The sequence below is a fragment of the Oculina patagonica genome, chromosome 7 (assembly GCF_052425735.1).
Source record: "Oculina patagonica isolate OP01 chromosome 7, crgOcupat, whole genome shotgun sequence".
Taxonomy (NCBI): domain Eukaryota; kingdom Metazoa; phylum Cnidaria; class Anthozoa; order Scleractinia; family Oculinidae; genus Oculina; species Oculina patagonica.
Genome location: NC_135764.1, coordinates 29,901,131 through 29,926,981, shown reverse-complemented (window position 1 = coordinate 29,926,981; position 25,851 = coordinate 29,901,131). Strand labels below are relative to the sequence as shown.

At 38.9% G+C, this 25,851-nt stretch overlaps 2 protein-coding genes and 1 pseudogene across 3 annotated transcripts in view; 1 reads left to right on the top strand and 2 right to left on the bottom strand.

The window, feature by feature from the left end:
* On the bottom strand, positions 1-2,816 carry LOC144659360 (adenosine receptor A2a-like). Its single transcript, XM_078519771.1, has 4 exons — positions 2,763-2,816; positions 2,193-2,251; positions 705-1,522; positions 1-92 (listed from the first exon to the last, which is right to left on the bottom strand). Exons 1-4 carry the CDS (start codon positions 2,814-2,816, stop codon positions 1-3), a joined length of 1,023 nt encoding a protein of 340 aa, XP_078375897.1.
* A 380-nt stretch (positions 2,817-3,196) lies between these two features.
* Positions 3,197-4,352, bottom strand: LOC144659893 (adenosine receptor A2a-like; annotated as a pseudogene).
* An 11,284-nt stretch (positions 4,353-15,636) lies between these two features.
* The window catches only part of LOC144661696 (deleted in lung and esophageal cancer protein 1-like), a 46,054-nt gene continuing 35,839 nt past the window's right edge, over positions 15,637-25,851 (top strand). For both annotated transcript variants that reach the window (XM_078522504.1, XM_078522502.1), the window contains exons 1-11: positions 15,637-15,945; positions 16,904-17,057; positions 17,804-17,914; positions 18,370-18,551; positions 20,277-20,482; positions 22,125-22,206; positions 22,503-22,590; positions 23,529-23,632; positions 24,239-24,308; positions 25,095-25,228; positions 25,493-25,588. In XM_078522504.1, the coding sequence (XP_078378630.1) occupies positions 15,733-15,945; positions 16,904-17,057; positions 17,804-17,914; positions 18,370-18,551; positions 20,277-20,482; positions 22,125-22,206; positions 22,503-22,590; positions 23,529-23,632; positions 24,239-24,308; positions 25,095-25,228; positions 25,493-25,588 (1,440 nt within the window). In that variant the 5' untranslated portion in view covers positions 15,637-15,732. The remainder of the gene's footprint in view (positions 15,946-16,903; positions 17,058-17,803; positions 17,915-18,369; positions 18,552-20,276; positions 20,483-22,124; positions 22,207-22,502; positions 22,591-23,528; positions 23,633-24,238; positions 24,309-25,094; positions 25,229-25,492; positions 25,589-25,851) is intronic.

Genomic DNA, 25,851 nt, shown 5'->3' with positions numbered 1-25,851 from the left:
TCAGTTATCAGGATACACGGCTTGGGTTTGAAATCTAAATACAAACTTTCGCATTTTTCTTTGTCGCCAGCAGTAAATAAATGGATTAAAGCCTCGATCAAACGGTCATGATAGTTGATGATAGTTCGCTGCTTCCAACTATCATTCACTATCATATTGACTATCATGTTTGCGATCAAACGCTCCATAATAGCTGATGATAGTTTGTCGAAATCACGCAATGCGCTCGCGCATTTCATATTTGCTTTTGTCGTTCTCTACTCCACTATCACTCGGTGCAGAAATGTTTTCATGTTTTTTCCTTGTTTCCGATGCTTTCACGCCATCTCTTGCTTTTGGCAGTGATATTTTCAGTGCTTTCTCGACGCTGTTTTTACTCTCCTTCTTCCCACTTACTTTCTCGTTTTCAGCTTCACTATAGTCCAAATATTAATCTAAATTTCGGTTTTCTTCTACGACGAACGATAGAATTTCCTTTGCGGAAGCCATGAATCTTGGATTGAGCCCGTCTTTGACTGAACCACTGACCGATAAACTATCATCCCCGCGATCAAACGGTAAAAACTATCATCAACTATCATGTCGAATTTGAGCACGTCCAAACTGCATGATAGTTGATGATAGTTGATGATAGTGCATGATAGCTCGTGTTCAAACGCGCGTGATAGTTGGAACTCTCATCAACTATCATCAACTATCATGACCGTTTGACCGGGGCTTAAGAAGTGAGTTTAACATGACAATCGTGCCAATCCACGTAAGGATGATAAGGAGGTCTGCATCGTCCAACAGTCCTAAACTAAGTAACGGGTGAATGAAAACCACTGGTACAAAGCACAACACAACAGCACCAACTACAAACACAGTTGTCTTAAGCGCTTTGCTTTCTTTGGCGAATCTTTTCGCTTCCTCTTGGGGCAGCTGTTGAGTTTTGATTTTCTTCTGGTGGCGAAGAGTTTCACGATATAAAATCAAGTAAGAACATAAAATAAAAAGAATGCACGAACTAAAGGTAAAAACTACGAAGAAGTTGAAAAATGGCAATATTACGTCGCTGTTTATTGCCCTGGTTACCCCAGAAAAGAGAGCAACGATCCAAGCCGTGATCACTGCCACCTTAATGTTTCGTCCTGTGACAAGGTAAGGATAGCGCATAGTGAATTTGATCGCTATAAGCCTCTCGCAAGTAACTAACGCCAGATGAAGACACGAACAAAGAGTAAGGACGTGTATAGAAAAGTTGTGAAAAAATAAAATTTCTGTTTCAGATTCAGTCATACCAAGAAACTCGAATGTTTTGTAGAGGAGAAACGATGGCTGAGTCACAAGAGCAGTTAAGACATCAGTTGCCGCTAAACAGGCCAGCAAGATGTTGGTGTTGCTCTGGAGTCTTGGTCTTCTTTTCACGGCCATTATCACCAGCACGTTGAGCAGAACTGTCAAGGGACAAGCGATGCTGTTAATGATGACGTTGATGATGGAATTAACATCGTAAATAACATTTCGTGTTTCAACTTCCTTGCTAATATTTAAGAAATAAGAAATATATACATGTAAATAAAAATAAAAGTCGGTTCATCTCTACTGGTAGTGACAAATAAAATTTTAAGAAATTATATCGTAGTGACACAGCTGTGCCTTCTCACCCCTAGCATGTTCAGAAAACTGATGATCCATCCACCAAACCGGGCCTCCCCCCCCCCCCCCCTGGCCCACCTCGGTTACACTGCACTCCCCAGCTTCCCAGCTCCCAACACCGTTCCATTTAGGAGGGGGGGGGGGGGGGGAGGAGGAGAGTAATGTATAAATAAGGGAATGACGTAAGCGGCTGGGCATTCCCACCTTTAGAATGATTAGAAACCCAGGTTAAAACTGATGGCCATCCTTCGGTAGCTACTCGTTTTTGTTTGAGAGCTACAATTGTAGCTCTGGGTCGTTTGGATGAGTTTTCGATTGAATTATATATGAAACGATTCGTCAAGCCTTCCTCGTTTCTACTGCCTGTTTTGAAAACTATGCGAAGGAATTCTTAGGTCGAAAATAGCCTCGGCTTTGGAACTGTTCCAAGCTGGAGCTGTTGGACTTTACACCCTTTCTTCATAATTAGATGTATAGTAAACAGCGAACGCAAAATCCTTCAATCTGCTCAAATTCCCCATTTCGAGGCAAAAGAACGACACTACACAACTTACGCTTTGATATTCAGCGTGCATTTGTTCATATTTTGCGCTATCATACACAATTCTACGAACTGTTTGGAAAATTCATACATTCATCATAAAAATGTAAATGTACACACGAAGAGTTTGTCTGGGCACCCTGTGGGAAGACGTCTGAAATGCAGGCTGCGCGAATCGATCGAGAAATCCCGATTAAGGGGGCAAAGCCCCATTTTCTAATGTGGAAACTGCACTTTGTATAAAACGCTTCTTGAGAAACAGAAATCTATTCTTGCGCTCAATGAGCATGCGATAAAGCAATAGACACATTTCATGTTCTGTGTACTGCCCAGGTGTCCCTCATTGACTTAAGTGCAGTGCGCCCATTCTCGTCCCCATAACTCTTTTCGTTTCTCTTAACCGGCGGGACCTTGGCAAGAGAAACGAAGGGCTCTGGAGACACAGGATTTCCAGTCCTAGATTCTAGGACTTCCGAGGGGCGAAAACCCCCCAACCACGAGACCCAAGGCGGAGCGCACACGAAGTAAACCGAGCGGGAAAATTGGGACGAACTTGTGAACTTCCGTTCAGTCCCTACCTTACACATAACTCCCCAGCCCTTTTCCTTATAAAATGAAGTTCCACTTGAAGTTCCATTCTGATGTAAACGTTTTTCAAAGGGGTGGGTGGGTGTTAGGCTCGATTTCCAGCCGTTCTGGGAGTCCGGTGCGTAATCCTCCTCCCAACGAACGCGGTGTGGGGCAAGGAACGCGGGCTTACAAAACGGCTGGAAATCGAGCCTAGGTGGGTGTGGGAATGTATGGAGTGCAGTATAACCAAAGGGGGTCATCAGTTTTCTGAAAATGCAAGACGTGGGAAGGCAAAGCTGTATCACTACGATGCAATTTCTTGAAATTTTATTTGTCACATCAAATAGAGATCATTTACAAATGGTACTTGCGTTTAAACTGATTTTTATTTCTATTTACATATATTACTTATTATTTCTTATTTAACACAAAGTAGTTTTGCGCATCTACTGTCTTTTAATACCTTTTCGAAGGTTTTTCAGTTAGCAGGATGCACGGCTTGGGTTTTAAATCTAAATACGAACTTTCTCATTTCACTCTGTCGCCAGCAGTAAATAAATGGATTAAGAAGCGAGTTAAACATGACAATCGTGCTTATCCAAGTAAGGAAGGAAGGGAAACGTAATCCAAAACTGAGTAACAGGAGAAAGAAAACTACTGGTACAAAGCACAACACAACAGCACCAACTACAAGCACAGTTGTCTTAAGCGCTTTGCTTTCTTTGGCGAATCGTTCCACTTCCTCTTGGGGCAGCTGTTGAATTTTGATCTTCTTCTGGTGGCGAAGAGTTTCACGATATAAAATCAAGTAAGAACATACAATGAAAAGAACGCACAAAAAAATAGAACAAGATACTAAAAATATGGAAAATTTATTTATTGCATCGCTTTTTGTTAACCTGGATAGCCCGCTTACGAAAGAAACGATCCAAATTGTGATCACTGCCACCTTAATGTTTCGTCCTGTGACAAGGTAAGGATAACGCATAGTGAATTTGATCGCTATAAGCCTCTCGCAAGTAACTAACGTCAGATGAAGGATGGAACACAGAGTCAGACCACGTGTAGAAGCGATCCAAAGAACGAAAAAAAAATTCCGTTTCAGATTCGGTTATACCAAGTAACTCGAATGTTTTGTAGAGGAGAAACGATGGCTGAGTCTCAAGACCAGTTAAGACATCAGTTGCCGCTAAACAGGCCAGCAAGATGTTGGCGTTGCTCTGGAGTCTTGGTCGTCTTTTCACGGCCATTATCACCAGCACGTTGAGCAGAACTGTCAAGGGACAAGTGATGCAGTTAATGATGACGTTGATGATGGAATTAACCTCGTAAAGATCATTTCGTGTTTCTCCTTCCTTGCTAATATTTACCAACTTGTTGGTGATGTTTGTAAAGCTTGAACTGGAGTTGTTGACCATGATTGATAACGATGCTGATATCGAGAGCTGAAGTTGACTGTCTCTGAAAATGCTGTGAAAATGAAAAAAATATTAACCTGGGCCCTTGACTGTGCAAATTCTCATCGCTCTTTACGACTCACTGCAAGAATTTCTTGAGTATGGTCAATGAAAATGTCACTTAAATAGTTGTGATCAGTACGTTTTAGAAACAGCGATAAAAGGACCTACCTAATTGACGTGCTGTGGTGAGCGTCCTGTTACAAGAAGTTGAACTGACTAACCGATGTTAATAGTCGGCCCCCCTTATATTATAACTGTATCCCAATCGCATAAGAAATAGCTAGGCGCTAAAAAGTAACTAGAAAAGGAAATTTTGTTATTGATAGGATTACTACTATCCATGAATTGAACTCCGCTTAATCGTATAAACTTTTATATTTTTTTCATTTTGTTGACGTTATGAATGTCTTTTCAAAACGGCAACAGAAACTTTATCCACGCGGCAACTAAAATGAATTTCCAGTAAGTAAACGCAATGTACAAGCTCTAATTAATTTTCCTCTACATTTAATCACTTTTTCCTACACTGAAAGATACTATATCCTTGTACTTTAATACTAAAACTAAATTGATTATTATTAAAATATAATCTGCATGGGAGAAAAAAACATAGCAGCATTTTTGAGTCGGTGAACACAGTCGGTCGGGAATAATTCAATTCGTATTTTAAGCAATTCAGAAAAGGGAGTTTTGTTATTGATATGATTACTTCTATTCATGACTTGAACTCCGCTTAATCGTATAAACTTTTTTATTTTTTCATTATGTCGACGTTATGAATGTCTTTTCAAAACGGCAACAGAAACTTTATCCACGCGGCAACTAAAATGAATTTCCAGCAAATAAACGCAATGTACAAGCTCTAATTAATTTTCCTACATTTAATCACTTTTTCCTACACTGAAAGAATACTATATTCCTGTAATTTAGCACTAAAACTAAATTGATTATTAAAAAATAATCTGCATGGGAGAAAAAAAACACAGAAGCATTTGGAGACGGTGAACACAGTTGGTCGGGGATTTAATAACTGTTATTTTAAGCAATTAGAAATGGAAGTTTTGTAATTGATATGTTTACTTCTATTCGTGAATTGAACTCCGCTAAATCGTATAAACCTTAACATTTTACCATTTAGTTGACGTTATGAATGTCCTTTCAAAACGGCAACAGAAACTTTATCCACGCGGCAACTCAAATTAATGAATCAACACTTTATCCCAATACTTGAACACGACAAAAAAGTTATTTATTACAGTTACTGTATATACGTTTATATATGCTTTACTTCTCGCCTGAAGTCCTCACATTTAATTTACCTTATTACATGAAAGTTTTCGCGACACTTTATCTTTACGATTTTAAGGTGTGCATATCAGTCGCAACATTTAAATTTCGCGATTTTGCGAAAATTTTGTAGTTTGATTCACTTTAATTTCGCGTTTTTGAGTAAGAAACAATTTACATTTCCTTGGCTGCAATATCATTCAACATGTCCTTGAATTTAATATAACGACTTTAATTTATCAAAAAAAAACCTCAAAATTAACAAAAACGCAACGTCGGGAATAAATGTTAACAGCAACAACAGCGCAGTCCTCTGTTCACGCTTGTACGTTAATTATTGTTCTTGAGTCAATTGACCACAACATCCATTTACATTGAAAATTACTTCCTTCAGTGGTACTCAACTAGTTCTTTCTTGATTATTGACATAATGCGAGTCCCTTTATTTTCGCGTTTATGTTCGCACACTTACTGTTCGCGTCACTTTAATTTGCGATTATTTTTGAATCGCGAAATTCGCGAAATTAACGTGACGCGAAAATTTCATGTAATAAGGTAAAACAAAATTGATTATTAAAAAAATAATCTGCATGGGAGAAAAAAAGCACAGAAGCATTTGGAGTCGGTAAACACAGTTGGTCGGGATTAATTCGTATTTTCTTTGCACAGATGAATAGCTAATTAAATACGTTTTTACTTTAATAACTTTACCCCAAGTGGCACGTAAAGCTTTGAACGAAAAATCAACTGACTAAAGAGAGGAAACATCAAATTGAGTTTTGAAAATTTCAATAGAAAAATGCTGTATCCGTCTATTGACTGAAGGTTGAACTGGTCTTATGTCTTAGGTAAAAATTGTGATAACAAGTCCGTTTACTCCTGTTCACTTATATCAATTAGTAGAAACTCAGCTGTGTTCTATTGGAAATCCGCGAATCAAATTGGTTTTCCCACTGTTTTCTATTAAAGAAATATAAAACTTGCCCGAGTGCATTATTGAGTTATATAAGCACGCGGGAATTTTTAAGAACACGAGAGAAGTGCATAGAGAAGCACGAGGCGCAGCCGAGTGCTTCTCGCACTTCTCGAGTGTTCTTAAAAATTCCCAAGTGCTTATATAACTCAATAATGCAGGAGGAGAAAGTTTTTTATTTCTTTTATGAAAAGTTAAAGAAATTGTGCGCGCTTAAACTCGTGACGTAAGCAGCGTGCATTATAACTCAATAAAGCACGCGCGTGACGTATGCAGCGTGCTTTATGGGATTATAATGAATTCGAATTGACCAATCACAGCGCGCGCAATTCCTCGACCATTTTATAATCGCCGATAGAAACAGTCGCGCGCGCGTAGCTCTTTAAGCGGTAAATTTTCTTGATTTTTGTCTTCAAAGTGCACAATATTGTAGGTCTTGGACTGCAATCCTTTAGAGTTTCTACTAAAACAATTAGACTACTCGCCCTCGTTTTCTATGATCGTTGACTATTTGCTCATAGGAAACTCGGGCCCGTAGTCTTCTGAATTGTTAAATAGCAATAGTTTCAGCGATAGTTTTCTGAACAGTTTCTTTATTTTTCTAGTTGTGTCAGTAGTTGTGTGGTCTGTTATTTGTCTTCGTGTGATTGTACAGCTGTGAACGATATTGTTTTGCTTCGCTATAAGTCATAATTTTAAAGCTTGATATTTATTTTGTATCTCTTTTTACATGTAAAAGTGTCCAGGAGATTACCTTGTAACATTCATTCGAAATTGACCCGAAATTGCGTCCGGCCATTATCGTCGATATGTAATGTTCGTAGACAGTCCAAAAGTGCGGAAAGAAAAGTGTATTGATAAGTTACATAAATATACGAAAGCACAAAATAAGAAAAGGCGATAAAGCAACGAACGGTCAGGGCTAAACGGTGTGTTCAAAAAATGTAATAAAGACAGAATTCATCAGGAAATCGAGTAATATTAATTTTACTTCGACAAAATTCGAGTACACTTTCTACCCTTTATAATATAAAGCTTTAGATGTAAGTAAGTATCCGTGATAACACTAACAACAATTTCTCATCAGAGCTTGAGAAAATGAATTTCAAAGTTCACAAGAACCATGTAAACTATAGGTATAATCTCACCACGTGTAGCTATTTTGTAAAATCGTCTTTGAAGCGATTCTGTGGAATTAAGTGGAACTTCGAAATTTGCTTTTGATGTTTGGTGTTGTTAGAAATTATTTATTTTAATATGATAAGATATTTGAAACAGTAACACAGAAGTTTACAATAAGATGTAAATAATTTTGGTTCATAGTTTTGTCCAATTAATACTGGAAGTCCTGGCGAATTTCGTCGTAATACAATTTAGTTCTGCTCGCAGGGTATCATAATTAATGACTGTACGTTTAAAATATCTTAGTCGTTTTTTTTTTTCGATCTCTCCATCACCCCCCTACCCCCACCCAAAGAAAAAGGATCCACTAAAACGGCATTTTCAACGGAAGTACTCCACCACAGGCGTCCCAAACTCACAATTCGAGAAATCGATCGAATAAACGATTTATGTAAGCGTATGAATGATTTATGCGAGCATATGAATGATTTATGTAAGCATATGAGTCACACTGATGAGTGATCTATTTAAGCGCATCGAGTGGGACGTGACTGCTTGACATGCGCGGTGTTGTGTTACAATTTAGGCCGTTGGAGATTTGAGCGCTCTATAAGACTTTGTATGGAGTTTAAAATACCGTGAAATAAAAGCGCTAGACGAAATAAAATTTTACCTTCTTTTCAATAAAATAAAGAAAATGCACTCACCTTTCTTGATTTCTGTTGTCCTTTGGGCTATTTCATCGTTTTGGGGGGTTTTTGAGGTGAAATAGCCCAAAAAGACAACAGAAATCAAGAAAGGTGACTACATTTTCTTTATTTTATTGAAAAGAGGGTAAAATTTTATTTCGTCTAGCGCTTTTATTCCACGGTATTTTAAACTCCATACAAAGTCTTATAGACTCTATAGAGCGCTCAAATCTCCAACGGCCTAAATTGTAACACAACACCGCGTACTGCGGGCATAAATAGATTGTACTTGGCAACTTTTGAGCAACTTTTTGTAGTACCAGCAACCTAGGGCAACTTTTGCCTTCCTTGGCAACTTTTGAGCAACAAATTGATATAAAACCGATCCAAACCATAAAAGGTCGTTTCATTTCGAAGGATTTTTATCTTTTTTTATTTTTTATTTTTATTTTTCTTCTATTATTGAAGTTATGTTGAGTTGAAAGAGTATATTGATTACAACAAAGTATTTATATTTCTCATATAACAATGGCTTTTGGCCTCTTTTAATGATTGTTAGAATATTTATAGCCTGCGTTGCAGACGAACAAAACCCCGGTATAGTGCGTCTGCGAATTACTGCACAAAAGCTTGTTCCGGCCCCCCGCGTGTTACCAGGGATTTCTATAATAACCTCTGATTGGCTTTTGAATAGGGCCGTTCTTTCGTGCGTCGTAATTGGTCGAGTGCATCATGAGAAACCATAGTTACGCGTTCGATGAATACCAGATACTGTAAAACGGTCTTGTCATATAATTTGTAAATTTGCCGTTCTGTATTGGAATTGGTCATCCAATCTATTTAGCTTTTCACTTGTTTAGAAAGGGCACGATATGCTGTCAGTTGTATTATTTGGAGGCGTTTAAAGTTGAGTAGAGCCATAAGACATTGGTCTGCACGGCTTTCCGTTTGTATATTTTGCCCGGATATTTTGACACCTCTGTTTTACATTTGTCATATGTAATTACTATCGCGGTTAGTCTTGGAACATTCATATTTGCAAGATATTTTTTGAGCTTTTGAAATATTCCCTCTGGTCCTAAATTTTCCGTGAAGATGTCGACTACTTGCATTCTGCATTTGTAATGCCGGGTCCGGCTGTTTATTGTGTTGCAAGGTGTGTTGCTTCTCATCACGGATGACTGATGTTCGTTGTGTGACATTCTTTCACCACAAGACAAATGTAGATTATTCAACATTTATACCATGACCTTTTTGCTTGTCAGTTGTGTTTGCTTCTTGTCGTTATCGTTGTTTTCTTTTTTTATCAGATAGTTCGAACCGGCTGCTTTTTTACCGCTTCAAACGCTAATTCTCACCGATCTGGTCCGATCTGCCGTGATCGCCGCCAAGTTTGTTTTGTACCTGGTCTTCGTCGAAAGCGTAACTATGGTTTCTCATGATGCACTCGACCAATTACGACACACGAAAGTACGGCCCTATTCAAAAGCCAATCAGAGGTTATTATAGAAATCCCTGGTAACACGCGGGGGGCCGGAACAAGCTTTTGTGCAGTAATTCGCATCCTCGTACCCAGGGTCTTCGTTCCCTTTGACCCGCGGTCAGGAAACGAGCGACCCTGGAATGTTCCGATTGGAAGTCCGAAAATATCGGACTTCCGGTTGAATTGCGCATGCCTGACCGCTAAAAACAAAGATGGCGTCTGAAGTGGAGGAAAGATAAAACCTTAGGAGAGATTCTACTGAACGGCAAGCAACTGGAGATCCTTTAGATCGTTACTGTTGGAAAGAAATGTTCTGCCTGTCCTGGGCATGTCAGCCGTTTTCGGCAAGTTCTTGTCTTCCAAATGACCGCATCTTTTGCGGATTTATGGATTGTGTTCGCAGTCACTCGCAGACTTCTACGAATTTTAACTCATCAACACTATAAAGCCACTGGGGAACCTGAAGAATTTTCAACTCATCTTTGCTCACCTCGAAACCCTGGTACAGAAACAAAATCTGTTATATAGAGCTCCTGAAAACGGCAGAATAAGTTTTTAAATCATACGAGGGTTTAACTGTTGCACATTGTAGACGAAACACATATAGATTTCTTTGACTGGCATGGTATGTAAAATGTGGATTGCTATTTTAACAGGCGATATTAAAGATAGCTATAGTTTTTAATGGTCATACTATGTATCACAATTTTTAATAGCTGTCTTGTTTGGGAAATCCTGTAAATCTGTTTCTATAAATTAAATTGTAAGATTGTTTGAAAACCTAATAATTATATTGACAAACTAAAGCAGTGCAGACGAGTGGTGGTTAATTTGTAATTTGCCAACAGTAAAACTGTTTGTCTTATTTAAATTAAAAGGGCTTACTTTGTGTTTTAATTAAATAGGGAAACAAATCCACAAGCATACTTAAACATGTACAACCATTAATAGGCTTAACTTTGGTCCAAAAGGCTGTGAAAACGAGTCAAACTAAGCATTGATGCACCCATTCAACTAAATCTCTAAATTGTTTTGTTACAAGCTGGACACCCTTGGGACCAGCTCTAGCTTTTGACCTTAGACATAGTTTTCAAATTCCCTGGTAAGACTTATTTTCCCTGACCAAGAAAATTTAGAAATCAGGTAAAATTGCAGCCTCTGACCATCCCCTACAGCCATCCTTTCCACCTATCACAAAGATAGCCTGTTTCTTTTCTTTTCTTTCCTTTTTTGTTTTGTTTCATTTGTTGTTGACAAGTCAAACTGTCAAAATTGAAGTTGACTAAGGATAAATTTAGGGTGGCAGGGTAGCCTAATAATTAAGGAGCTGGACTCCAGATTGAGCGGTCTAGGTTCAAGCACTGGCCAAGGTACTGCATTGTATTCTTGGACAAGGCACTTTACTCTTGTAGTGACTCTCTCCACCTGGGTGTATAAATGAGTACCAGCGAATTTACTGCTGGAGGTAACCCTGGGATGGATTAGAATCCCTTCCAGGGGGGGTAGAAGCTCTGGCCTAATCAGCCACTAGGCTTGAATGTAGATTTTATCTAAGGATAAATTTCCCAGACTTTTCTTTGTAATATCAGTTTTCTCTAATTCTGATAAAAATTCCCCAACTTTTCCAAGACATTATTTTTCCAGCCATATCATATCCTGAAAACCTCTCCTGAGCTGTGGCAACCTTGTTATATAAATATCTGCCTTATACAGCAGATTCACAGGTAATCATAATGGAAGAGGGGTGGAAATTTTGGGCCCTTTGGGGCTTTTTTTTAACCATAAGGGACCTGGGGCCTTCTCTAGATCCAGTGTGGCCTCTGGCATCAGATTGGACTTTATAGATATTGGGCTGTTTGTTTTTATATGTGTCATTAAAAGGGTACTTCCAGGAGGCAGTGAGGACTGGGAGCCGGGGGGGATGGAAAGAAGTATTTTATCAGCAGTCCCTGAACCAGGAGTTAATATTGAGTTAATATTGTGCACTCCAAAAATACTTGTGGAGGCATTTTTAAAAAGCCAAATGGCAACATACATGTAAAATGGGAATTTACAGTGGAATCCTCTACACCTTATCTCTGGTATCTGAGCAACATAATAATTTATGATACTTGAAGTGCATCCTTACAATATTTAAATCTCGGTTTCTCCACAATAAATATAAGGGAATTTTGCCCCACTTTTATTGGATGTTACTATTGAAATGACCTTCCTTTATCTATACATAACTTGCCAACCAGAAAACATTTTAAAAATGCACTCTACCGGTATATTTATTTTGCTCAGTATTAATGAATTCATACCTCTTCCTCTCCTATGTTAAGTTATTTTTTTTTTCGTAAATTATTATTGTTATTTTAACCAGGGCATCAAATTAGCTAGCTATATTTTGCCCTTTTCCATTTCTCTTTTTCTACTTGTTTTGCTTAATATTTATCTTTGTAATTTTGGAATGGAATTAATAAATACAGTAATATGAAAACATGAAAATGAAAAATCATCTACATAGTGGCTCTTCCAATCCCACTGATTCCAGATTGAAGTGGAATTTAGCAGTGTTGTAGCCTGTGAATACAGCCAACTCTCGCGCTCCAATCCGCTTGCTGCGTTCGGAGCGCAGCAAAAGTTTTTTTTTTTTTTTTTTTTTTTTTTTTTTTTTGTGGAGGGACGAATACTCGAGAACCCAGAGAAAAATCCTTGGAGCAAGGGCCTAGCCTGCGTATAAAGCCACCTCTCACGCAGCAAGCAGATCAGAGTGTGAGAGGCGGCTGTATTCGCAGGCTAGCAAGGACCAGAACCAACAACAAACCCACATATTAGGCTTGGTGTGGGAATCGAACCTGGGTAACATTGGTGGAGGATGAGCACTCGCGCCACTGGTTCGAACATGAACTTGGAGTGAACTAAAATTATGTGACCTCAGTCATAAGTAGCTTAAGAATGGTATCTCAGGTCCCTGAAACTAATCTGGAAGTGTTTGTAAAAAGGCATTCTCCTATGGGGATCCAGAGTGGAGGGGTATACTTGATCCCCCCACATAAAGCTAACAAGGGGTGTCACCCAATAGGGTATAGTTCTTTAACCTAATTGAACATCATAAATAGGGTAATGGGAATTTCAACATCACATTGTCATAAGCACCAGGGTACAAAGGTATTTTTTTTAAACATTTTCTGCAGGTAGTCCCTTGGATTCAACACAAACAAAAATACTGATTGTTAGGCATCAGAGAAATATGATAGTGTCCTTTCATTTTCAATGATGGTCAAAATATCAAGGTAAAATAACGAATTAATGTTTCCTAATGAAAGGTGTCACCAAGAGGGTCACTTACAATGTAAGTTAAAGGATTTTGACTGCCTGGCAGTGTCAAGCTAGCTGACCAATCCAGTAATTTTATATAACTGATTATGTAAACTCAGTTTTCATTGTGATTTGCAAGGTAGTAGAGAAAAATGTACGTTCACACAGCAAATGCTAAAAGTAACATTGAGCAATATTCTATTCCATTCGCTCTGTAAATAAAATTACGTCCATAAAACTTTAAATAAATACTACGGCCAGGTACGGCATAGAAACCTACCGCTGGATATATAATAAATTTGTGAAGATCAAATCAAAATCTGAGTCCACAGTTTTGGGTTGCGGCTACAGTTGATTAATATTCCCCATGTTAGGACAAGTAATTTGGGCACTCCTTCTTCTAGCAGCTCGGTTGCAGCAACCGATGAAGCAGGTTATATTAAACGGCCTCGCCGTAGAAGAGAAGCTAAGAGATTACATAAACTCTCACGTGTGCAGTCTGCGATGCTAGGCCTGTCGGCTCGAAAGCACGAAACATAATTTATGATTCATCTACCTTCTCCTAAGCCTCTCCAGTAGAATTAAAACTGATTCGTTACTGGTTTTTGTTCTGTTAAGATCAATCAAATGTTTTCTTAAATCGTTGCAGCATCTACAGAAGATTTGGAGTTCACCACTTCTCTTGTGTTCTTTCCGCCATATTGGAAATCTGGTTTACTTCCGGTGATTTTCATTGTCTTTCGAAAACCAATCAACATCGGCCCTCCAGCGGAAGTTTCGAGAGTCGCTCGTTTCTTCAAGCCTGCGCAGAAGGGACAAAGACTCGAGGTACGAGAATGAGTAATTCGCAGACGCACTATACCGGGGTTTTGTTCGTCTGCAACGCAGGCTAGAATATTTACTGAAAATGACTTTTGTCTGTTTGTTTAAACGACAACAAACAAACAAACACGTTTTGGGATTTATCTAAAACTAGTAATACGTGACTCGCAGGGCCTCGCGAAGCTCTGGAGTTGATTATTTGAAGTTGAACATTGTACATATTCAACTTTCCACAGTAGGCAGGAAGATATATTTGTTAAAAATTAGTAACGGGCATGGCCGCGACACCCTCGTTCCCAGGGTCTACTCCGCTTTGAAGATGGCGGCTCTTTCAGGTTCGTAAAGAGGTATAAAGCGTTGTGAAGCGCAGGCTATTTTCAAAATCATCGACAAATTATTGGATAGTCGCATTTTGGACATTTATTTGAGGGCATTAAAAAAAAAGAAGAACGAACGGCAGGAGGATTCGAACCCTCCGCCCGCGCGCCCCTGATGGCGATGAAAGGTTTATAGCCTGAATAGGCGTTGAGGGAGTATTATGTGGAAATCAGTGTTATTTTAATCCGAAAAGAAAAACGATAAAAATGAAAGGCTCAGGATTCAAACCCACAAAAAAAATAAGGAAAAAAAAAAAAAAACCCTAGCCGGATTCGAACCCGCGCCCTCAGTCCCGAAGATCTGATTTCAAGTTCGACGCCTTACCATTAGGCCACCAGCACGCGGCGGCCGTGTGACGTCATTTCCGCCACACACCAAGCTCACAAATAAATAAATATATATATATTTATAGAAAATACAGCCAATCAGAATACAGGAAAGCCATTGTATATTCGACGGTATTCAACCCAACCTTCCCATCGTGCGCTGCGATCTTATTCTCGATGAAATTTAGTGAGCGTATTTTCTATGGCATGGTATAAAATAGTTACACAACACTTTCTCGTGGTATACTTAACAATTATCCTGCGAAATCGCGCGGAATATCGCCTGATACTTAGCCGACGAGGCCGTAGGCCGAGTTGGCTAAAATCAGACGATATTCCGCAAGATTGAGCAGGATAATTGTTTTATTATTCGACAAAATGTCAACGAAACACATTTTGCAGAAAGAAAAACTGTAATTATGCAGCGCTTTACAAGATTTCGGACGAATCTTCGCAACCTACGTATACCGCAGGATATCTGTTATGTACGGATGACAGATATCGTTAACATTTTGACCATATATGGGCAGCGCGCGCATGTGTTGAATAATAATATGGAATATCCCACTTGTCACTTGTATTTTCTTCGTATACACACTCGCCTAAAGGCTCGTGTGTATACCGAGAAAATACAAGTGACTCGTGGGATATTCCATAGTATACCACTCGAAAGCGTTGCATAACTAGTATATATATATGACCGTAAACTCCACACGAGATTTCATCCCGCCTGAGCCCTTTGAGGGACAAAATTATACACCCCGCTACGCTCGGCCTTCGGCCTCGCTTCGCGAGGAACAAGACGACTCTAGAGAGCAAGCAACTTTTCAAAATTTTGGTGGCAACTTTTTGATATTTGAGCAACTTTAGAGCAACTTTTGGGTATATTGTGAAGCAAAAAAAAAAAATTGTTCTTGAAAAACGGGCTTTATAATTATCCGATAATTACTACGCTGCTACTCCCCCTCTCCCTCCTCCCAAACTGGCACCCATCGCTCCCTGAGCCTGCAGTACAATCGTACGCAGGGTCCATGGCAACTGATTCAAAATGGCGGTCAAAAGATACGACAAAGTCTCAACTCAAATTCTCTGTTTGGATCTTGCTGCATAACCTAAAGAAAGTAATAAATTGTCATCAAAATGGCACATGCAAAGGATGTGGAGGTAGAACCTCCTATGCATCTTCAACGGCCGTCGTCTGGTCGCTCACAAGATGTGTCGCATTTGCTCGCAAGTGTGTTTCGGGAGGTTTTTACTCGTGATGTTATCGGAGAGGACACCGTGAAAAACCTCGCTGTTTCAAAAAGCGGCGACGCTGGCTACCATGATAAATATGTGGAGCAATTAAGGAAGGTAAGGAAGCGTTTAAAAATGCAAAAATGTACACGTATAAATACATAATTAAAGCTCGCTGCGTGTTCATGTTGAAACAAATAATTATTGTCCTCGAGAAACACAAAGAGAAAGTACGATATCATGCTCAGAAATACACGTACGTTGAGTTGTAATCACATCTAGAGAGGTAGATTATATGCTTAACGTTCCGCTATTCACAATCGCATGCAAAGAGTTGATAATTTGTGCTTATAATGGCAAGTATAGGAGCAAGCATAAACACAGCAAAGATAAATAATGGCCTGTGTGAATGAGGGTGTTAGAAAGGTTACCGTTGAGCGTAAACGCATGGACTTCTGCTTGCATTTTACTGTTTGCATTACCTGTGTTACATATATATCATCTACTACAAACTTTAATCATAACATAAGTGCAGGGCTCAAAACCCTTCAAAACTTCCAGAGGTTATGCACCTATCAATGTTAAGCCCGAGGGGGGGGGGGGGTCGGGCAAGGGGTGGGGATTTTGACATTTTCTATAAAAAAATGTCAAATTCCCCACCCCCGGGACAAAATAATTGGTCAAAATCCCCATGAAAGGTGGTCAGATGTCCTTCAAACCTTCTATAAATGACCAAAATCCCTACCCTGGGGGCATCACGTACGATCAAAATCCCCACCCTGGGGACAGCGCTCACGATCAAAATCCCGTGATCAGCTCGACCCCCCCCCCTCGGGCTTAACATTGATAGGTGCATTATAAACATCCAGATTCTGAGACCATACAGTAAAAATACATTGCCAAGTAGGCAGACGCTGAAAATAAAGAAAATCATAAAATCAAGGATTTTTCCTTGTATCACCAAATTCTCCGATTCATATTAAAAGAAACATAATTATATCAAATTTTAAGGAGAGTTTCAATTTTGAACTAGACTTTGAAAAGGACATACTGTTATCTACATCATTTCTTTTAGATACAAGAGGAGCGCGATCGTCGGCACAGAGAGGCAGATATGTTAGAAGCTCATATAATGCAGGCTCAAGCTGCGGCTATGGCAGCTGATGAGAGGGAACTCCAGAGAATATCTGAAGGATATGAAAATTACCAAGCACTGGGCTTACCACCAGGTATTTGGGCTTGGAAACATGCAAATGGCAGCATTATTCTTAGTATGAAATTATATTGCAATGTGTGGTTCCAGATAATGTCTATACTTCCCCACAGAAGAGATTGGCAATTCCTGGGGGTAGGGGTCTCATGAAGGCCAAAAAAAGTTAAGAAATATCCTTTCCATGGGGAAGGGATGGATGATTTATGGAACTACACATTGGGCTACTAAGTAAAAAATTCTTAAGATGAAAAGAGATAAAAAAATACATGTATGTTACTGAATTTTTATAAATACACTGGTTTTGCCAATGCTATTAACTAAGGTAACTTTCAAGTTAAAAAGGAAAGTACTCTCTTAACCTGCTTCATGGTCCAAAAAAATTGTACCAATCAATTAGTTTAAAACAATTTTATTTTTATTGAGTATAAAATTTATTTTTCCAGGGAATGCAATCACCCTGTAAAATTTTCCCAGTATTAGTTTTTTAAGTTTTTGTACATGTATACAGTCAACTCTCGTTAAAGAGGACACGCTCGGGGCGCCGTTTTAAGTGTCCATAATAGCGAGAGTCCGTAATAGCGGGAGTCATTTCCAGTCAAACCTTATTCGCCAGGGATCTGGATTTTGTCCGTAATAGCAAGTGTCCCCAATAGCGGGGTGTCCGCAAGGCGAGAGTTGACTGTATCTTGTAACTTTTTTTTCAAAAAAGGTAATTGTTAATACAGTCTGCATACTTTTAACATTAATTAATTATTTTTTCAGCAAAATCAAGCCTCAGAAACTGTCTAGATACTCAGTTACTTCGACGTTACAACCTTATTGTTCCAGAGGATTTCTCTTCAGAAGAGGCGTCTCAAACTAAAGCACCCAAAGGTTAGTTGCCATGGCAATAATATGCAATGTCCTCCTGCATGTATTTCTGGTACCGGTAATTGTAATCCTTTAATAATAACATCTCACTTCGATCCCTCACTCATTCTCTTCCCCCGGCCTGTGATGTATTTAAGACTGTAACTACAAAGTCCTTTTGAGCCACTTTTCTTACATTTATACCGGTAACATCCTTGGAACAATTTTTGTACAGTAATATTTAAATAATATGCCCTTATGTGGAAAGGGATGCCAGTTGTCTCAGGCATGTTTTACCAATTGACAAATTATTTTTCTGCCGACAACGTAGCAGCTTTAAGTCAGGATCAACTTTCACTTTGTAAGTCTGGGCAAAGCAAAGATTTGAATGGTTGAACATATATTTGTAGCCACAATTTATTATGATAAAATATAAAAAACTGAATCTTTTGTACATATTTATTTATACCTTGATATAGCTGATGAAATACCAAGTTATGCCAGACCCACCACGTCATCTCAACAGCGATACAGAAAAACCCCACCATTAACAGACTATTTGGACGATACTGCCCTGTCGACATCAACGTGGCCATGGGCATCACTTCCACCTACCCAGGCAAAAGAGAAGAGGGATTTAGACATGTCTCCACCACCAAGTGTAAGCTCATATCAAACTTCCAAAGTTACATGTAGAAATGTTCCTGTGCTACAGTACCACTCGAAGATAAGCTAACCACTCAACGCGTTCTCAAAGCGGAGCCAACGCGTTTGCGTTTAGAACTTAACACGTTTGCGTTTCAACAAACGTGTTAAAGCTCATTCAAGCGACAAGCTCATTATTTTTCTCGACTCGAGACTCGATCCTCGAGACTCGAGAGTCGATCCTCGAGCCTCGAGACTTGAGGCTCAAAATTTTCGAGTTTCGAGGATCGAGTGTCAGTCTCGAGGCTCGAGGATCGAGTCTCGAGGATCGAGGCTCGAGGGACTGTCAACTTACATTTGAGCGGTACTGTAGATCACGCTTTAAAACCATTTTGCATAACAACAGGCCTAAACAAAGCCGACTTTTTTGGTCACCTTCTTCTTCGCATCTCCGTGGTCTGTGTATTCTCGAAAACAAGCGTTATCCAAGGATCTGTTCCTAATAAAAATTAAAGTTTGCGGACAACTTCGAAATCTCGAATCCAAGTTTATTCTTATCGATTGATCTTGTGAGTATATGCCGCATGTCTGAAAATTTGTCAAACAACTGTCGCTACTTTGACTTTCAGATTAATTTATAAATAATTAGCCTTTTCCAGTAATGTATCACTACTTCCAAAAGGTCACACAATTTACACTATTTTTACACTGGACTTACATGTAATTAATTTTTGGAGGGTGTCCCATGATCTTCACAGTAAAATGTGAAGATCATGTTGCATGTATACAGTGCATGTGTGTTTGCCAGATCACTTTCATTTCCTAAACGAGAGAAAGTAGGCTGTGATAACTATCGGTTCATGTACTTTACTTGGCAGATTGTTTATCCGGTGGTAAATTTGCAAAGCGAGCATGATTTAAAATGCAACACGTAGCTTTGTTAGAGATGTTTTCCCAACGTGCAAATTTTTTCGCTAGTTCGCTGCCACTTTTTCACACACAGATTTCTTTTATTTTGCCCAACAATGGGGATAAAGCAAACTTGTGGCACTGAATAACAAAAACATGCATAATGTGTATTACATGTACATATGGTATGCAAAAATGGTATTACTGGTAGTACCTTATTATAGGAAATTAATGCGTCATGAAATTAATGCGAATTTCAAAAATTCGCGTTAATTTTTGTAAACATTAATTTCCGCACCGCTAATTAAGTGGAGCATTAATTTCCATGACCTTAATTTCCATTATTTTGGCCCCAATTTTTCGTTACAGTCCAGACGTTCTTGGCTCAAAGGAAAAATCCTTATTTTATTAGGGTGGATATCAGCCGCTATCACTGATACTGCGAAGAACACTCGAAGTGGGAAAAGTACCATGAACATTGTTTGCATTTAAGATTATACGCCAACAAGTGTTGAAATAAACTTGTTTGTGTTGTGTATGTCGCGTTAATTTCCTTAATTTTGAAATGTTACCCCCTCTTTCGCGTTAATTTCCTTCAATTCGCGTTAATTTAAGTCGCATTAATTTCCAATACCTTAATTAACACAGGCGTTAATTTCTTATTATAAGGTATCTGCATGCCTATGTGATGTTTGCTTATTTCTTAGCTGCACTGTTTATGTTGGTGTGTACATGTATGTTCTAGCTGGAAACAGTCTTTGAATCATTACATTAGGTCAAATAGTTGTCATGACTGCACGCAATAAACTTACGAGTTGTTTGTTCCCTTCAGGCCAAAAGCAGGCTCTCAAAATCTTCAGTGTGGAGAGAATCTATGAAACCTGATCAGCGACAAGTGGAGCGGGAAGATCTTAAAAGGTTACAGAGCAAAGCAGAGTACAAGAGGAACCCTCGATTCGTGCCTCCCCTCAAAGGAGGCCTCACGAAACCACACAAGGAGAAAAAGAAAAAGAAACTCGAGACTGACAAAGAAAGCAAGTAAGTTTATTGTTGTATTGAGGTCCCATAGGTGGGTGACGGAGCCCAGGACCCCTAAAAGTTTCTCAGTGGAGCCTTGAGCTCCATTGTTTTGCTTGTAGTCCTTTGCTGCAGAACACAGAGCCCTGAGAATGTTTTCCACAGAGCCCAGAGTGCTGATTTTTGGGTGTCCAGAGCCCTTTTTGGAGTCCGGTTGATTTGGGCCTGGAGTCCAGCAGCCCTAAACCCTTTTGGGACCATGATGTATATTAATATAGTTTCAGCTCCCTTGAGTAATTTTCTTTCCTCATCAAGACACTATGAAGATAGGCCACTCGAACTTGAATGCAGACTTACATGTAACTTATGAACAAAAACTGAAATTTCCAGCGAGGGGTTGGGTATTGGAGGGGGGGGGGGGGATAGTTAAAGCAAAAACCTAAGGTAAAGATTTTTTCAAGAGTAATGCAATTGAATAAAAATCCTGTACATTGCTAATGCTTGGTGTTCATACACTAAGCAGGTTTCATCAGGTGTCATCCTCAGTCTTTAAAGATGGAACCACCTTAACCCTTAAAATACCATGCTTCTGGGATTTTTTCAGCCGTTTTCTGGGCTTAGGCAATCTTTTGAATTTCATGATGGCATATAAGAAGCTTAAGTAATTAATATGTGCTGTTTCAAAACACTGAGGGCTCAAACTTTCATTGTGACGTCAGTATTCAGCCCTTGCTTCTTTGATAAGCGAGCACACAGGCTCGAATCTGGCAAAATTTTCGTTTATAAGTGTTTTTCCGAGTCATTTTCCACTGCAGAAGCCCCCAGGCTGGCATCATTAAGCTAGAATGGTGGGTAGAGGCAAACTTCTGAAAGAAACCAGAAGTGAGAGATGATTTGACGATGATTAGAACGCCAAAAACATTTGTATTGGAACATGGCGATTCGTGAATGAAATTGTCTCTCTGGCCGTTCTGTGGATGGATTCCGAGACCTGCCAAGGCAATTTGGACAACTTTTGACTTCCAAAGAATGCAGTCGGTGCAGTATTTTGCCGGTAGGATTGGGTGGCTCGACACTTATAAAAAACCTATGAAATAGAGGTAGGTGGACTTGCATTTCGCCGACAAGGCAGTTTTACCCAGGCATTCCTTTCGGTCACCAATAAGGAAATTGCAGGTTTGCAAGCATTGCTGTAATCGAATGGTGATTGCTCAGTCTGCTGAAAGATTTTTGAGAATTTTTCTTGGTGAGCGGAAAGGAATAGGCTCGAAGTTTGCTGCAAATGTACACTTTTGGATTCAGAATTCATTTTTCATTAAAAAACTGGAGGCAAAGATGTATGTTTTTGTTGTTGTTCTATGGAGTAAAAAACGGGCATTTTCGGATTTGCTTCAGAAAAAAAAAACAGCCATATACAACGGAAATCTAGAACTGTAGTCAGTTAGTTGGCTTTTAAAGCTATGAAAATTATCACTTTGCCATAACAAGGGATCATTACTATCATGTGTCCAGATATGCGAAGGCTGCAGATTTTTTAATCACTGCTGGTATTTTCTACGCAAATATGCGTTGTTGGTAGTTTAAGGGTTAAACAGCAATGATGAAAATTCTTAGTAAGAAGAAACACATTCTTCGTGTTTCATTAATGTCAACACTTTTTCAGAACTGCTGATCCTGTTGAAGTATTCATTGCGTCACCATCTCCAGTCATGTTTACAGCTTATGAAGTTGGACAGGTGTATGAGGTATGTTAATGGTATAGGTACACCAACAAGGAAAATAATTAAAATATTAATTTTATGATTAACAATTGTTCAGAAAAATAATCACACTATAACCACTGGAAGTACACGTGAACCCTCGGCTGTAGTTTTTACAGCTTGAATCTCAGATTAGCCCTTCTGAATGCATGTTGACAATACTATGACATTAAAACAATGCATTATTGGGCACTATTGCCTTGTGGTTGCAGATGTTCTTCATCTTTGTAGCACTCAAGAAATGCGCATGTATTTATATATATTTTTGTTTTTTTCTTCAGTTACTTCTGGAACTCAAGAATGTTTCATCATCAAGTCGCCAACTGAGAATAACTCCACCGAGTACAAAATACTTCTCTGTTGGGCTAGGTAGGTGGATACATCACACCCATCAAATTTACCTATCATCATCAGCAATGCACGTCAAAAATAATACAGTACACCTATTTATCGACTGCTTGTGCCCTGTGAAGCAGCCATTTCCTTTTGGCAGACGAACTTGAATGCTTGGGGCAAAGAAATTTTTTTTTTTTGCTCCATCTAATGCCCCATGCTTTAGCTCATACAACTCTTATGCTTTTGTTAGGAAAAGTGCCCAGGCTAAATGCCTCCAGAATGTTTCTATTCAGGAAGTAATTCAAATATACTGTCTAAATATCTATACCCACCACAAGGAAGGATATTCATTTGAAAATTTTGAGGGGAAGGGTGTTTTAAAAGAAATCATGAGTCAAATGGGGTTTGAAGGATGGTGGTACACCCCAAAAACCTCCAGCGGGAGATATATACTCATACCTATAAATCCCTCTGGATTTTCCAGAGGGGCTGGGGAGGGAGTGTTTCACCCAAGAGACTTCCGTGGGATTGGTTTGGATATTCTCTGGAACAACTGAATAAATTATGCAGTTTAATCCACAGTATGCAAAGAGATGGTGACTGGTACATTTAACCATAATTCGTAGCGTACAAAAAACCTTAAAATGCTTATAGATACGCACATAAAAGTTCAAAAACTTCAAACTTGGCACACACAAATTATGCTGTTAGTACAGGGACAAATTTCTGAAAAAAATATGGCATTCTTAATGTTTCTATTGGCTTTGTTAGGTTTGCAAGCTAATGTGGTAAAATGCACAGCCACCATCTTTTTTCTTACAGTGCACTTACAATTGCACATCTAGATTTATATGTACTAGGTTTAGATGGAACTCATGGTTCCAAATTGGTTCTTTTTTGGTGCATCCAATGGTCAGATTACATAAAATGTTAACTGTAGTACCAAACTGATGTTTGTGTTGTCATTTCAGGGAGATTTCCCGGAGAGCATGGCGTAGTAGCACCTGGTCTATGTTGTCAGTATCCAATCAAATTCGCTCCTGATTCTCTTGCAGACTATGACGATTTCATCAAGGTAGCAATATGATCATATGATGTGTAAATTGTGACTCAGAGAGACTCAGAACATAAAATTTTCAAGTCATTGATTAAACTTGCACAAAGTCAATCGTGTTTCATTCTTCTCGATTTTACGAGTGTCAGGCATTTAACTTGACTTAATGCTGTAAACATCACTCTATCCACTTATTGGTTTTTAAGTTGTAAATCTACATGGTTTTTAAGTTGAACCTGCTACTGAAATGTAGTCCATTAAAATAATGCTGATCTATTTTACTCATTGTGGCCAATTTTCATGGAATCTACATGTACCAGGGTCATAACCAGGTATATGGGATCAGGGATCACAGCCTCGGGATCGGGAACATGGACACAGGATCCCGGGTCACAGTCATGGCACTTCATGGGATCCGGATCGACCAATCAGATGGAATCAGAATATAATCAGTTATCAGGAATAAAATTTAGAGCTAAAATTTGGGATCAGCGATGAAAAAATATACTTGGTTACAACCCTGATGTACAGCTTTAGAATATTTTATATAGAACCTTATGCTGATACTTTTTTCATTGATTACAAATTAAAGTTCTCACTCAAAAATCGGTTTGGACATGATTTTAGGTAAAAACCCAGGCAGACCCTCCAATGATTATCGCTATTCAAGGCAGAAGGCCTCCTCCTGTGCTCTCTTGTAAGTAAAATAACAAAACTCTCAGTTACTAATGTAAATGTATACTCGCAGATGTTTTTTGTTTAATGTTAACAGTAGATGAGGTGGCGTGAAGCGACATTTATAGTCATTTTTTTTTTATCTGGAGAGCTTTTTTTTACTGCAATAAATGCGAGCCTGTTTATGAAATGTAAATGAAATGTGTTGTAAGTGGAGAGACAGGGGGTGGGGGAGAAGTTTCTGTTGGCATGCAGTACTTTAGTTTCCTTGCTTCCCCTATCCTTTCCTTCCCTGAGACTGACATGCTTAACTAATTTAATTAAATGTTGTAAATTACAGCAAGGCGCCCAAAAGTGTGACCACTTTTAATTTATTCACATTCTTCAGTGCAGATTTAATCCAATCAGAAGTCAACTAGAGCCTGTCCTTGGCTTCTGATTGGATGGTGGTTGCATGAAAGAATGTGAATTAATTAGAGGTGGTCACACTTTGGGGCCCTGCTGTAACACACAAAGAATAAAGTACACAACTCAAACAACACAAAAAAGAAAGCCTGAAGGTAATTCAGGGTTTAATAACATTTGTTTAATGCTAACCTGTTCCAAGAATTCTGTTAGTTTATTGTATATTTATAGCATTTTCCTCCTTCTTTAAAATCCCACTTCCCATCCTTTCCTCCCCTACCTCTTGTGGCTTTCGTGACCTACATGTACCCCTCCCCCTCCCCCCGGGTTCCCTCCCACTGTCTGCCATGGCGTATTGTTCTTATAATGTCTGAAGTTCATGTTTGTATGTTGTGTTCATCAGTGTCTCCAGTACTTGACTGTGGTCATACTCTGGTGGGAGGCCAGAAAGTTGTTCAGATGGTTTGTGAAAACAAAGGAGGAGATGGCAAGTTTTGCATCATGAGGAAATCTTGCTGGCCTTCAACCACCTTTGAGGTATGAAATAAAAAGTGTAGTGGTTTTGTGAAAACCGATCAAGGGTTAATGTTTTTGCCACTGTGATCATCACATTCCCTAAAAAAACCTCCTACTTAGGGCCACACAGTAAACTTTTGAAAGCTACCAGGTTTTTCGACCACCCAAAAGAAAGTGGATTAGCAAATCCCTTTTCCTGGAATAATCTAAGGAAACATATACATATTGTATCATTTGGTAAAAAAAATATTTATAAATTGTTGTATGTTTGTTTTGGTATTACAGTGGAATCTTGAGGATCCTGGATCAGTTTCCGCGGAACCATTTGAACTAAAACCAGCCATGTTCAAATTGGATGCTGGACAAGTCATTACGTTGGAGGTAACTTATTTTCCTTATTAATTAAGACGGTTTCTGCTGAACAATCAGGCAATAATGGCAAAAATAAAGCTACCAAAGCAAACTCATGGTATGGTCACAGTTTTTAATACACAAGAAGAACTTATGGAAATTTAAACTTTTCAGCTGACCCCGCGCGAGAAAAATAAATTTGAAGTTCACCATATTTTAGTTAAAATTGACGTTTCAGGTTGGTTCATAAATCGCGAAAATTAAGTCCCGCAAAACATGACCGTTCCATGTTC